The sequence below is a fragment of the Anthonomus grandis genome, chromosome 5 (genome assembly GCF_022605725.1).
Source record: "Anthonomus grandis grandis chromosome 5, icAntGran1.3, whole genome shotgun sequence".
NCBI lineage: Eukaryota > Metazoa > Arthropoda > Insecta > Coleoptera > Curculionidae > Anthonomus > Anthonomus grandis.
The window spans coordinates 30,202,745-30,218,055 of NC_065550.1; the positions used below are offsets into that span (position 1 = coordinate 30,202,745).

General features: G+C 33.3%; 1 protein-coding gene across 2 annotated transcripts in view; it reads right to left on the reverse strand.

Moving 5' to 3' along the window:
• The window catches only part of LOC126736004 (dynein axonemal heavy chain 2), an 86,686-nt gene extending 72,429 nt beyond the window's left edge, over nt 1-14,257 (reverse strand). The window contains exons 1-7 of one of the 2 annotated variants that reach the window (XM_050440183.1): nt 14,047-14,255; nt 13,826-13,988; nt 9,464-9,588; nt 9,271-9,408; nt 9,007-9,197; nt 2,974-3,061; nt 2,731-2,918 (exon numbers count right to left, since the gene is read on the reverse strand). In XM_050440183.1, the coding sequence (XP_050296140.1) occupies nt 2,731-2,918; nt 2,974-3,061; nt 9,007-9,197; nt 9,271-9,408; nt 9,464-9,588; nt 13,826-13,988; nt 14,047-14,185 (1,032 nt within the window). In that variant the 5' untranslated portion in view covers nt 14,186-14,255. Of the gene's footprint in view, nt 1-2,730; nt 2,919-2,973; nt 3,062-9,006; nt 9,198-9,270; nt 9,409-9,463; nt 9,589-13,825; nt 13,989-14,046 lie in introns of both variants that reach the window. The other variant, XM_050440184.1, reaches the window with a different exon arrangement.
• Between the last annotated feature and the right edge of the window lie 1,054 nt (nt 14,258-15,311).

Below are 15,311 nucleotides of genomic sequence, written 5' to 3' on the forward strand. Positions count from 1 at the left end.
TCAAGAAAAAAATTGTATATACAGCGTGTTTTACTAAGCGTGGCTATATCTCGGGAACTATCAATCTGACATCATTGGAACTTTTTTGACATTATAACAGAAAATAGCGGAAATATTTTTTTAATTCCAAACGTGGTCAATAGGGCTCGTAATTAAAAAGTCAATAATTCAATTTTAATTTTCACCGAAAAACGTCAGCTTAAGGTACCTTGAAAGATTTTCCATCATTTAGGTCAAAGACTCATTGACGTAGCGACCTTCATAAAGTAGAGGAAGGTAATTGATTGAAAGTGTAATTGTTTAAACGGTTATAACTTTAAAAAGACTTATTCGTTTTTTTTCAATTTGGGCTTGTTTAAAACTGAAATATAAGTACATACATACTTTGAAATATTGTATCCAGTAGTGTGTGTGAAAGTTTTTTGTAAAATTGGCAGGAAGCGTCATTTGAATTAAAAACTGTTACTTTGATTTTTTCAAAAAAATTTAAATGGCACGGTATAATTTTCATAAATCAAAAAGTGGGTTAAATTTACTAGAAAAAACCTGGAAACCGCAATCGGCTATCTTTTTAACTTTTCGTGTTATTACCGAAATAAATATGTTTAACGCCCAATATTTACGGGTATGTCAGTTAGCATTATTAATAATTATTGGGTATTTAATTAAAGGTTAAGAATTATTAATTAATAATCTTTCTTTTGGTTTCTTTAGCACCTCCCTTGGCAGTTTATCTGGGCATCAGACTAATACAAATTATGTAAAAATAAGACGTAAAAATTAGATTAATAACGAATCTTTTTTCCAACTTCTGGAAACCATAAAAAATAACGGCAAAATAAAAAAAATGTCTATAAAATGAAAAAAAATTAAATATCTATAAAAAAACAAAACTGCAAAACGAGAAAAACAATTCCAGTTTTTGGAAAACAAAAACGACGTTAGATAGGCATTAAGGAATTTCTTCCAAGAGGATGGAAGAAATACATTTTTTTTCCTAATTTCTGGAAACGTAAAAATTACGCCTGGAAAATGGGAAAAAATATTTATAATTCTGGTATATTAAAAAAAAAAATTTTAAAGCTTGTAAAAATAGATTTTTTTCTAATATCTGACGTAAAATGTATACACCTAAAAATGACGTCAAAAGTCTGGAAAAAAATTAAATTCCTGGAAGGCATAAATATTACATCAGAAGCTTGAAAAACGGAAAAAATTCCCCGAAAACATAATAAACTAGATCAAAGACATTTAAAGAAAATCCTCCAAAGAGCCTGGACGATTAGAAAAAAAAATTATTTTCCGATTTTTGGAAGACGTAAGATATTATATTAAATACCTTTATCTCTCTTGGGTCCAAAATAGATCAGTTATTATCTACGCAAACTGAAATTGAAAAAAAAACCTTTTTCTAAAAATACAAAATATAACAGACCAGTTCGGACGTTCCGCTACTATGACACACCGTCATGTATTTCCATTCTTGTTGCGCACATAGGAAGAGAGGAACGGCGTGATAGCCCACGGGGAATTGACGGGTGCCAACTGTTCTCGAATCACGGCCATCGATAATTTAGGGCACTGTTTAAGGGTATTATTAATGCTTAAAAATGTTGTAATTTTTGGTATTTATGGTAAAATCTTTGTACTTAATATATATATTCATAAGAATCAATAAAAACCCTTTTTATAGCATAAAATAACGTTCAAAAATAGTTAATTTTCCGTCATTATTTTCGCGGATAAAGTGGGGTTCATTCTACCACTCATATCGTTTTCACAGCAATAGACGAAAATAAAATATTTAAAAGTACGTAAGGATTCTCATTTAATTTTAGAATTAACATTAAAATAATAAATAATATATTTTCTTTACTCGACATTGAAACAGCTGTTACCGTTTGTGGGGAAAAAATTGAGAACTATATTTCACAAAATGGTGGACACTTTAAACATTTCTAAAGTGTTTGTGCTTGTTCTTTGGTTATAACACGTTGGCCTTTAAACATGCTTTAATTTTTTTAGGATTATGATTTTTAAATTAAATTATCTTTTTATTCTATTCACTTATGTTATTTTTACATAATTTGTAATGAATGATAGATTAAAACTATCATGAGTTTATGCCAAATAAACAACAGACACCCAATAATTATTAAGGTCAAGTGACAAAAATAAAAAATTCATATTTCGGTAATAACCCAAAAAGTAAGAAAGATAGCCGACTTCGGTTTTCAGGTTTTTCTAGTAAATTTAATTTCTATTAAAATTATATCTTGCAATTTAAATGTCTGTGGAAAAATCAAAGTAATAGTTTATAATTCAAATGACCCCTTGTACCAATTTTACTAAAAATTTTCACGTGCTATTGGATACAATTTTTAAAATTACTTGCATTTCACTTTGAAACACGCCCAGATTGAACAAAATCTAATACCTTCCCCTAATTTATGAAGATTTGACCAAAATGATATTGGACCATATTCCAAAGTTTCTAATTATGTTATAAAAGAAGTACCTCATGAGAAAATTGGAATTAAATTATTGACCTTTAAACTACCTTTAGCTCCCTAGTGTCCAAATTTCGAACTCAAAAATTATTACTGGCATTTGCTCTTGGCCACTTTTATAATGACAAAAAAAAAACCTCCAATGATGCCAGATTGACAGTTCTCGACATATATCCGGGATCACGCTTCGTGAAACACCCTGTATGTAATACATATATACCTTGCACGGTTCCTGTAATGCATTCAAATACTCAATATTCGACTTGGCTTCCTCGACGTTATGTACAATTTCCTCAGCTAACACGCGAAACTGTTTTACATAAGACGACTGAACTGCCGAGAGCAGGTTACATAAGTGCTTTATGTTCCGATTTTCTAGCTGATAGTTTAACCCCAGCAAGTTCTCATCTAAAAGTAACAAATAAGTTATGTATTAAATCTGTACCATCATCGTTTCACTTACATCTTTTCCTCCAAAAATTATATTCGTCAATGGGACGATGCATGTCTTCAGTGGGGTTTTGCTCTTGGTCCTGCAGCCCTACTCTAACCTATAAATTATCCCCAATTGTAAGACCCTGTTTATTTTCTAAAGAATTGAAATATGTTTCTTAGTCATTAAGATGAAATTTATCGGTCTGACCGAAAAGAGGTCCAGGATATTTACAAAACTAAAGCTAGCTCAGCGGTACCGTAAGTAACCAAATACGGTTTACACTTAGCGTTTCCCCTCGGGAATTATTTTTATGGGTTTCGATAAAAGAGTGAGATAAATATTTGGTTTATAAAATTCATTTGAGTTTTGGTCACTAAAGAGTGAAGTTATTTAATAAAAACAATAAAGGGTGTTGCGACGTGAAATAAGCTGTGTTGGTTTGGTGTAGTGTTTTACTACAAGAAAGGGTGAGTGTTATCACAGAGTATGCTTATTTCTATCTTATTGATTACACCGATATTTTGCCTTTTTAATTAAAAATGTGATTAATGAAATATTTTAATGACCGATTGTTGTTTGTCTTGCTTGTGTTGTTGTGACGATTGTTTATTATGTCTTGTTAAGATACTGAGCTGGTCTGGGACCATTGCACAGCTCGTTGTATTTAACAAGGCTTTGTATTTGGAGAGGACCCTCGCGTTTTGGTGTCCATTGCACCCCTCAGTACAAAATGTGTTATCGTCAGGTGGTCTAGATCGGAGATTGCTGTCTCAATCTCATGTTTTATGATAATGTTTTTGGTAGCATTTGGGCTACGGTTTGTGAGTAATGTAGTGCTCACGTTTTGGCATATTGAACGATTGTATATCATTCAATATCAGTACGTTGTCGTTACTGGGACATTTAACAATCGGGTAAAAATAATAAATTGGTGAATAATGAATTTTGGGATATTTAAGTTAAGTGGTTAAATGTTGGTGAACATGAATTAAATGGTTATCGTAAAAGTAAAATCACTGAGCAAGTTTAAAACATATTAATTCATATTTTTCATATTAATGAGTTTTGCTTAATATTTTTATTATTAATTAATTTTACGGGAATAAGTGTGCTCAGGTTACTTTTATTATTTCAGGTCTACACGTCACCATCTCTACTTTGGAGTCGCCCAAGCGTCCAGTTGTTTTACAAGGTGTTTATTCTATCTTTATGATTTATTTTGATTATTTTGGACTATTTTGAATTTATTTAACGTATTAAAAATTATACAATTATTTAAATGACGCTCACAGGTTTTAATTATTATACAATATAATATTAATAATAATAATATAACGTTTGCATTGATATAATTGGTTTAAGTATAAAAAAATCTATAAGATAGGTTAAAATGCCGGATTATCAGCTTCCTCTATGTTACAAGAGAGCTTCTGAAGCCCACACTATATTAACAATACAAAAAATTACAACTATTATTATAGCAGGGGCGCACGAAAAATTAGGTAGTTAACAGCCTACCTGTAGTACTCAACTTAGGGCTGGTATTATAAACATTTTTCAAAAGTAAACTTTAACTTTAACCGTCAAGTTACCCTTAGCAATAAAATGTCAGTTTTATATTTAACATCCCATTTATTCTTCTCCGTCTTTCGTTAATCGAAATCGGTTTTCAAGTTAATTTCTGTTTTATTCGACAAAATTAAATGATCTATCCGATTTCTAAATATTCTTGGCCGCCGAAGCCTTTCAACAATATTTAGAGCGTCGGATAATAGATCTTCAAAAATATTGCATATGTCGTTTGCCAACATTATTGCGATACCAAAATAAATAAAGACATGTAAACCATAGATATACTTCTAGAAAGAAAGCCTCTACAAGCTAAAGAACTATGAAAAATGGCGGCATTTTATATGAAATATCAAAAGCTTGACAGTCTGGTAGTCTCGAGGATATAATTTCTTTGCTTTTTTACCACCACCGAATGTCGAAGAATAGAGGCTTTCTCAGTGTTAAGTTATATTTAATATTATTGACAGAATATATGTCAAAAACCAGGATTTTTTACGTTTTTTTGTAAGTTAACTTCTACATTTTGAAGTGCTATGACATGTGACATTATTCCACAAGTTAACTTTAAGTTATCTGTCAAAATAGTTTTATAATATTGGCCCTTACTTAAACTAATTAGGATAAAATGATAGGAATTTAAGACTTGGGGAGGGGGAGGGGAATAAGAAAGAAATATCGGAATTAACATAAACAATTACATATAATTTAATGGAAAATTTACAAATTTAGACGCAATAAGTGTCTATCAACACCACGATACCAGGTCACTGACTACAAAGTAGTAAGTCCCTAATTCGTTTCTTAAATGAGGAGCGCGCAAGCAAAAGCAAACAAATGCCTGAAATAAGAAACTGAGTTAAAGCGTAAAATGTTTTTATTTGAATTGTAGAATGTTAAAAGATGCAAACAAATAAAAAACCTATTCTGTACCATTTAGCAACAAAATAAAACTAAAGAGTTCAAATTATATTTTATTTTTAAAAGATTTTATTTACATTTTTATTATCCATTTGTTTGGTTTTGATTGGGTTTAACATAATATGTTTGTTTTTACTCAGAGTATCGAATGAGATATTTGCTTTTGTTTAAACCATTTAATTTTGCTAAGTTATATTTTATTGTTTTCGGAGGTTCCCAAAGCTTATAGTTAAAATTAATCTTTATAATAAAACAAAAATTAAGCAGACACAACTTTATCTTCAAAAATGCACACCAAGATCATCGTCTAAGCAGTTACATTCTGCGGTATCTTCTTCTGAACTTGCCGATACTTGAATACCAGTTTCTAGTAGAAAAACTTTCACATTCTCTTCATGTTTTACCATAAAGTTGAGTTAGAAGGGAATCCACATCTTTCTATTTCGGGCCTGCTATTGCGTGTTGTTTGCGAATCTGATTCATAACATGATAGCAAGCTTTCTGAGGCGACACTCGTCTTTTTAATAGTGTAGCAGGCGATGTATCTTCATCAAATCTGTGGTACATATGACCATGTACTAAAACAGAAAAACGTTTTCCTTTTTTTTCTTTGAGGATCTTTATTCGCTTTAAGTTGCTAATATTGTCTAAATTACGATATATTGCGGAAAGTGCCTTCGTATCTTGTAAAACCCAGTCCTCGCCGAGAGTACGAACTCTACGAACAGTTCCAAACATTTCATAAACTTCAAAATACTCCTTCTTGGAAACTATAGTGGTCAGTTTCTTCAATTTTCGTTCCATCCTTCCAAACACTCTGTCGGCAGGCAAAAAACTGTGGCCTGCTGGAAAATACAAAGTTATATACTGGACAGAACTTTCACTATTTTTGGACAACCAGGCCATCAGAGCATGAAGCACAATATTGTTTTTGTTCTGTCCTGCGCATCCGTCACAAAACAATCTAACGTTTTTTTTTACCACAAATCCATTTTTTTTCAAGAAAGTCTAATAAGACTGAAGATATTTCAAGTGATCCCCTACCAGCCTGATTTTCTGTCCATGTATGAATAAATGGTTCTTTGGAGGATTGGTCAACAACATAGAAACAGTAAAAACTAATTTGACGAGAATAAAACGCTTGCTGGATCGGTGTCTTTGGTAAGGGCTGTACTTGTTGCAAATCAAAACAATACGTTATCGTATCCTCGTTATCATCTTTACGTAGCAGAGAAGAGAATGCAACTGCTCTCATTTTATGCACTCTTTTCTCCACCTGCAAGTTATTTTTGTTTGAAACATCTTTTTCAATTTTTTTTGCAGTGATAGCCTCGTGCAGTATGTACAAACATCGCAAGCAGGCGATTTAAAATGAATGTTAAATTGTGAAAAAATTCATTTGAAAACATTGTCCTAGACACCTGAAATTCAGGAGCAATAGATGCGTTATAGATTGCACGCAGCTTATTTTGCGTCAGTTCACTATGCAAATAAATTCGTACAGACTTTTTTCTGTTATAATGTGATTCGCTACCTTTTAAATTTCCTATGAACTCTTGCACTTTTTCCTTTTTTTAAATGATTTATGGCCAACACGATCACCTCCTCTCCTTTCTGCAATGCACTCTCCAGATTTCATTAATTTGCAAAGGTTATTTAATCTATTATTTTTTAAACAAGTCAAATGCATAAATAATTTTGTACACACAGTAACAGTTTTTCCTGTCTGCGTTGGCACACAATATTTAACGTTAAACGGGTGTGGTTTAACTCGACAATTTTCTTGATGTCTATGTTCCTTTTTAATATCTGAGACACTTATCCAATTCGTAACTTTGTTATCTTGAGCAACTTTACTCCCACACGATTGCAACTTTCCACGAATTAACAAGGCATCATCACCAGGACGAACTTTACTGCATGAAAAGCGTGCTGAATTATGAGTACATACCACAAAAACCTTGGAACCCAGAGGTCTACAAATCCGCGCTTTTTTTGCCTGTTCTCGCTTAGATTCTTTCTTTTGCTTCTTTCTGCTACCTTTTGCTGCTTCCCTTACTGTCACTGAAGCCTCGTCAATCTCCTCCATGCCAAAAAACTTAACACTGACACTTTTCTTCACCTGATCAATTCCGTCACCTGATCAATTTTACCGGATTCTGATTGGCTGGTAACACATGTTTGCTTTTGATCGGGCGCTACTTGAGCATTTGTTCGTTTTTGCTCAGGCCAGCAATGTTAAACATATGAAATGGTCCGGATTTATTTGCTTTTGATTAGGTTACTTTTAAGTTTTGTGCATGTGGCTACTATTACTAAGCGATCCAATATTTAACTCATTTTTTTAAATTTGATCATATGTTTGCTTTTGCTTGGGCGCTCCTCATATACTTTCGGTTGAACAGAGAAATCCGAAATTTTATATTATTTATTAATACATGTCGACACATTATATGATAAGCATATTTTGAATATATCTTTAATATGAAAAAAAATTGGTAATATTGTATACATCTGTTCTATAAACAATTTTAGTAGCGAAGTAGGGTGAAGTTTTGTATTTTAAAAGTTTGAAAAAAAAAACAGTGTAGAATTATTCTGTTCTGCATATTAAGCCGATTTACTCTTTTAAGTTTATGGGAAATTTGCTCTCCAAATAAAAGTCGCAAGCATGAATTCTGTAACTTTTGAATTCTTTGAATATCCGAACAGTCCAAACAGAATCCATATATATTATCACAGAAATTCATAGGTGAAAGCACTCAGCTTTGGCATAACATTTTTTGTATATCTTAATTTAGATAGTTTCTATGTGGATATAATAGTCTTAATGCTAAATAACTGATTTTAAGTTTAGACTTTACATGCTCTTTATACCTCATTTTACTCTCCATAATCAAGCCTACATTTTTAGCAGAGTTTTTTATCGATATTAAATTAGAATTACTAGAAGGTTTTTAAGAACATTATTCCTGATGCTTTCACTACAAAATACTAATACAAGCGATTTCATTGGTTTAATTTTTAGCAGATGCTTAGTGCATTTGAGCATTGGCTTCCAGAAGTTGAGAGCGCTTAAAAGAAAAATACAAGGAGTATCGTCTGCGTACATATGATGGTTACAATATTTTAATGGTTTAAAGAACTAAGAGGTATATAACATGTAGAGCAAACGCTCAAGTATACTACCCTAAGGTACCCCTGGAATCAACACTGCCAGATACCATACCATCTAGAGAAACCTGTTGTGTTTTATTAGTAAGAAACGAAGAAATCAATTTAATGGATCTCTCACACCCAAATAGTGTAAAATAGATGTCAAAATTTCATGGTTTACCATATCAAATGCCTAAGTAAAATCTAATAACGCCAATGTATTTATTAAGCTGTAGACCTTTCAGGATATCACCAGTTACATAAGCTAACGCCGTTTTACAGTTATGATGTTTTCTGAAACCAGATCGTTTTTCAGACAATAAGCCATTTAAATATTCCAATAATTGGGTTTCAATAATTTTTCCCAAAACTTTTGGAAATGTCCTCCAAAAAAAAACTTCCAGAACGATTTACCTGTTTGGTCCAATAAACCACGACCCCCTCCATCCTCTTGACAAACTCCTTATCGGTACTAGCGACCTCTACAGGAATATGTCCCATTATCCTTGGCACATAGAGCACGGTGAGACCGTGCATTTTATAGTGCAAATCTGTCAGTTTTGCTAGGAACATGTGCAAGGCGTTATTAAAGTCGTTTTTAACACCTTTAAAACAACCCGTTAAGGACCGTACTAACAATAATATTTTTTTTTACACAAAACTAAAACTCAAGGATACTGTCTGGCCAGTTTTGGGATTGAAACAGCGCAGGACCGTAGACGTTCTCGATGATTTTCAGCAGGGTGCCTTCGATGGATCCGTGGACTGTCCCAAAGAACACCGCGTCGTGGAAGTTTTTCACAGTAAAAGCAACTCCTGCAAGATTATTCTGGTTGTATTAAGACTCTAATGCGTGGGTGCGGTGTAGTACCGGGTTCCCTAAGGAAGTAGGTGGCGTCAATGATGGGGTTTCTTGGGGCGAACGTGTCGCACACGAGCTCATCCCCATCAAAGAAAATTATTAGGAGTGGCTCCGTCAGTGTGGTCAGCCAGTACCTGTCAAAGAAATTTTTTTTTAACTGTAGAAAGCATTTGTGGATCCCAAGAAGAATATACAAAAAAAAGTTATACTAGGAGTCATGCTTATATGCAAATAAAAAAGTAATTATTTAATTTAAATGGGTCTTAAGATAATAACTATGATTTAACAATATTACATATCGCCCCCTCAATGCTAAAACTAGATAACTTGATTTTGGGCTATTTTGAGTTATCTATAATTTCCCAGTAAAAGCTGTTCCTAAATTAAAACGGCTGTTATTTTTTCTAGATGGTAACAATGGTTTCGCAGAAAGCGTACATATGGCTATTATGCAACCTGGACCAAGTGGTTTTTGCGTTGAATCAGATGTTGAGCCCTTTTCGCCGGAACATTCTGATTTTATTCCATCAAGCTCTTCAAGCGATTCGGACATGGACTTAAAAACAATTTCAAAGAAAGCTCCTCCTAGGAAAAAGAAAACTACGTATAAGAAATCTGCAACATTTAAGCAACCAAAAAAAATTGCGAGGACAATTATTGAAGAAGTAGATTTTGCCGAACCTCAAAAAGAATTAGAAGGTATGGAGGAATTTCCAACTAGAACTAGCAAGCCTAGGAAAAGAAAAAAGAATATTAACAATTGGAACCGAAATGTATCAAAAAAAAGAAGACTGCACGGAGAGGCCTATGTTTCATCAAAAGGAAAATTTGTACCTGGAACATCTTTAAAAGATCCTTCTCCACCAACTTGTAGACGTAAGTGCAGCAATAAGGTTTCCTATGAAGAAAGGCTTAAAGTATTTCAGAATTACTACAAGTTGGATTCTTATGAAAAGCAAAGGGACGTTATTAATAGCACCACGGAAAAAATTAAGAAAAAATGGACCACTGGGATTGTGAAAAGCGAAATATTGAATTTGGAACTGCAGCTATTTACAGAAAAGTATTTTGCAATGACTACAATTTGGGCTTTTTTCGTCCACGAAAAGATCAGTGTAGAATATGCATGGCCTATAATACCCCTGGAAGTGATCAGAGTAGTTTAGAGTATGAATATCAAGCACACATAAGTGCGAAAAATAGAGCCCGTGAGGAGAAAAAATCTGAAAAAGAAAAAGCAGCCGAGTCTGATGGAAATGTTGTTTGCTGCAACTTTGATTTGCAGCAAGTTCTTTTGGTTCCGAGTGACAAAACTAATAATGGGCTATTTTACAAGCAAAGACTTAAAACCTACAATTTTACAATCTATGACACCGTTTCTCATCAAGGTGATTGTTTTATGTGGAGCGAAATCGAAGGAAAAAGAGGCAGCTGCGAAATTGCTAGTTGGCTCTATTCTTATTTTAAATATTTGCCAGAAGCAGTTAACCATATCGTTTGCTACAGCGACAGATGTGGAGGTCAAAACTTAAACAAGTATGTGCTTGAAAGCAGTTCAAGAAATTCCTCACTTGCAAACTATAGATTTGAAGTTCTTGGTAAAAGGACACAGCGAAATGGAATGCGACTCAATGCATGCTGCCATAGCTACCGAATTTAAAAGAGTCGGCAAGGTAAATATTCCTTCTCACTGGAGAACAATCACGAGATGAGCTCGGAGAAAGGGGGACAAACCATACATAATTCATAACGTCAGACACAAAGATATTTTTGACTGGAAGAAGTATTCTTAGCGGGCTTATATTTTTCGAAAAGAAGACAGCAATAGAAAACCTGTGAGTTGGAAAAAAATATCGTGGATGAATTTTTCTAAAAATTAGAAGATTTTATTGACGAATTTAGATACTATAATTGCCAAAGGAAGACACGCACTACATCCATTGTCCTGGAACCACTATATATGGGACAGCTAGATTTAAAAAAAGAGAAATATAATGATCTTAACTTTTTATTTACGATTAAACTTCTGGGTCTTCCTGAAGAATTTCGGTCGTTTTATCAAAAACTGCCTTGTCAGGATCGTTCAACTAATAGAGGAGTTGAAGCTTCTTCTGATACTGAAGAAGAATTTTAATAACCTTTCTTCAACAAAAATAAACACTAGAATAATTTAATTTAGTTTATACATTTCAACCCGATAACTTTTGTTTTTTATTAAAAAATTCATGCTATAAATAGATATATTGCAAATTTGTGCTAAAAGTAGACATCTCGTTTCAAACTTTTGTTAATAGTAATTTGTATAATCTTTTTTAATGGCGATGCTTAAAACTTCCAAAAAGGCTAGTTTCTTAGAATAAAATTTAACTTTCTAGAAATATTTGTTTTTTTTTTGGTTCTCAAACTTGAAATCATCTCTCTGCAAAACAGATTCTTTAAAGTTATCTAGTTTTAGCATTAAGGGGGCGATATGTACAAATACATATATTTTTTTTACAAAATGTTTACACATTTTCACATATGTACTTGGATAATAGAATATCTTATACGCTTTAAAAAGAACTCATTTTCAACATAGATTTTCATTTTCACACAATCTGCCAAAATATTAAAATACATTCCTTGTAATATAGTTTCTACATCTAATAGCTTCCCAGATTTAAGGCTTTGCGATTTTTTCTGTGGGGCTATTTAAAACATTTTGTATTTCATGATGACAATTAACAATAGTAATATGTACTGAATTAGAGTTGTCCCTGATTACAAATCTATAAAATTTGCCTTACATTTAGCAAACAAAACAAATATTTACCCCAATTATAGAAACATTAAGATTGGTACATTCGAAAGTGGGAAAAGAAAAATAATTATATCATTTAACCCAGAAATAAAATCTAGTAATATCTAAGGTACTTATAATAAATGATTTTAATTTATTTTTAAACTTATTATTGTCCTTTATTTCTTTCATGTAAAATGGTAAGGCATTGTATAATTTAATTCCTCTGTGATAAATTGATTTATGTCCCATACATGTATTGAAGTAAGGTAAATATTATATAAGTGGTTCTGCTGTCTGGTTTCGCAGTTATGTAAACCATTACCATTAGTAAAGTTTATAACACAATTATTTGACTTCATTACAATGAATAAAATTATTTTAAATTTGTATCTGCAGTCCATTAAAAGTTCCAAATATTTAATAGTGTCTTAAGAGATTGACCTTCAAAAATCAACACTATTAATGAACTTTTTTTGGCTAATAAACATGTATGCAGATTTTTCAACTTGGCTAATTTTATTTCTTTCCTGTTTTCTTAACATGAAGTTCTTCATAACATGACAGCTTTGCTGTATGAACTTTTTGGCCCCAGAAGCTGGAGAACTTGAACTTTATGATCACCAATACTATGGTCAATTAGAGAAAGATTTTCTGGTTGATTATTAATATATAGGGATAGAAGTAATCCACATATTTCACAAGAGTTTCTTCATTGACACAACAATACCCATACTTAGTCCAAGTGTATCTATAGGAGGAAGTCATATATGTTATTATTCACTATGAAGTCATGTTATTATGAGTATCAAATGCCTTAATAAACTCATCAAATGAATATGTAGGAGCTCTGTATACTGGCGATATGTTCAAATTATACTTGTTAATGTGAACGGTTAACATAGGCAGCTCAGAAAACACAAAGTTTTGCATAAACATGATCTGACGGCGATTTTTTCATAAATATTCCCACACCACCTGCATGTTTTTTTCTTTTTACATAAACTGTACTGTAATCATCGAGGTCAACAAGCTCATCCTCTCCGGGCTTAAACCATGTTTCTGTAACTACAAAAACATGAATTTTCGAATAGAATGAAAAGCGGTAGAAAATGGACAAAGGCAGTTAAAACCTATAATTACATTAGTCATAGTACATAGTCAGTAATAACCATCTAAAATGCAAAAAACATAGACGATCGCTATGAAATTATATCTCCCGTCTGCAGTTGGTCTAAGTACAGCCAAAAATTAAATTTCCAGACCATCCAGAATGTTACTGGAAAGTGAAATGAGGTAGAAAATGACAAAATGTACTTTTGACCTCGATATCTGCATAAATGTCCATCTCAGATGCAGAATTCAGGAAGAATCGCCATATAATACCGCATATCTGCCATTGGTTTCACTACGTCAGAAAACCAATATTTACAAACGAACCAGAGTAGTACTGAAATGTGAAATGCAGTAAAAATGTTTACTGATCGAATATCTCGACTGTATTTTCTGCACACCTGTTAAATGATATAATCAGTTGCCCAACAATAGTGGATACGTTGTGCAACAACTTTAATGCGAGTTGCAATACTTACCTTATCGTATTGTAGCACTCTTCCGTCCAATCTTCCGGACGAAGGTCGTACAAGATGGTAAGATCTTTAACGTAACCGACCAGTTGCTCCAGTTCCTCCTTGTCGTACTCTACTTCCGGAGGCGCGTCCTCGCATTCCGGCGTTTGGATTTTAACGATTTTCTCTTTTATGATAAAAACATTTAACTGATTATTACAAGGCAAGTAAGTGAGAAAAAGTACCTTCAGATTTCTCAGAGGAAAACAGTGAATCTTTCTCCTCTTGGTGCTCCTTGCTCTCGACGATTACTCCCGTCTTGTCTTTGTCCGTTCCGGTCAAGCTCTTGCTCGATGGGCCAGAGACCGCATCTATTGCGGCCATATTTTAGGCCTTTTTTTAAACCGGAAACCCCTTTTTTTTAGGTTTTGAAACCCATTAAGTGACGTGTTTTGTCAATAAGATCACCGCTGGCAACCGTAATAGTTTGTGCCTTAACAACCCGTACGAAAATTGGGGTGGTTTGTTTGTAAATGCGATTATTACAGTTTCTTCTGACGGCGGCTATGTTTGTGTGTTTACGTCCTCCATGCAGCTCATTTTTTTACATGTGACTAGCTCTAAAAGTGGCATACTTCCAAGCTCGTTTTTCAAGAGTAAATCTATAGGAGAGAAAGAAGTGTAAAGAATGAGGGAAATGCCGTTTTAAAGACAATTAAATACCCTTTCAAAATATATATTACTATACATATTCCTTTTCCGCGAAAAATACCGCTTAGGAGTTGAAATTATAATGATAAAATTTATATATAATTATGGCCCTAAAAACAGTAGTAAACAAGTCCGAGAATATCTTACAATTTTCACATTTCAAACAATAAACCTTGGCCGGACTGCTTTCGATGGGCCACCCTGTATATTTCCTAGGTGACCATCCCTACTCCCACCCGATTTTAGACGAGGAAAGAGAGCCCTTTCCCCTTTCATGGTCTAAGGACCTGATAGTGCTAATCGTCTGCAAAGCCGCGTACACACATAAAACAAAACATCGTACCGTAACACGACCGTATCATGTTCCCCTAACATGTCTGGACGGTACATCATAACAGCATAATTCCGCAACATCGTAACATCACGGCGTCTCATGATTTGTTGATTTTTTAGCGTCACTTCAAAGATATGATACGGGCTGATCTTGCGTCGACTCTTGGCAAGTTTGAACGGGAATGCGTAAGAAGAGCGCGCCAATACATTTATTTAACAATATCCTCGATACCACTGAACTAGTTAAATAGAAAAATGGAACGGCACAATGTTCTGCTATAGGTTAGTATAGTTACAACCACAAAGCATTGTGTTACACGGCAATTTATCGGAATACCGAACTTGGCTGCCTAAAATAAAATTGTTGCGTGACGATGTCACAAAAGGAAGTTTTGTTCTATGTCTGTACGCTCCTTAAAGGTCAACACGCTGACGAATTCCTAACCTACAAATGTCAACTTTATAA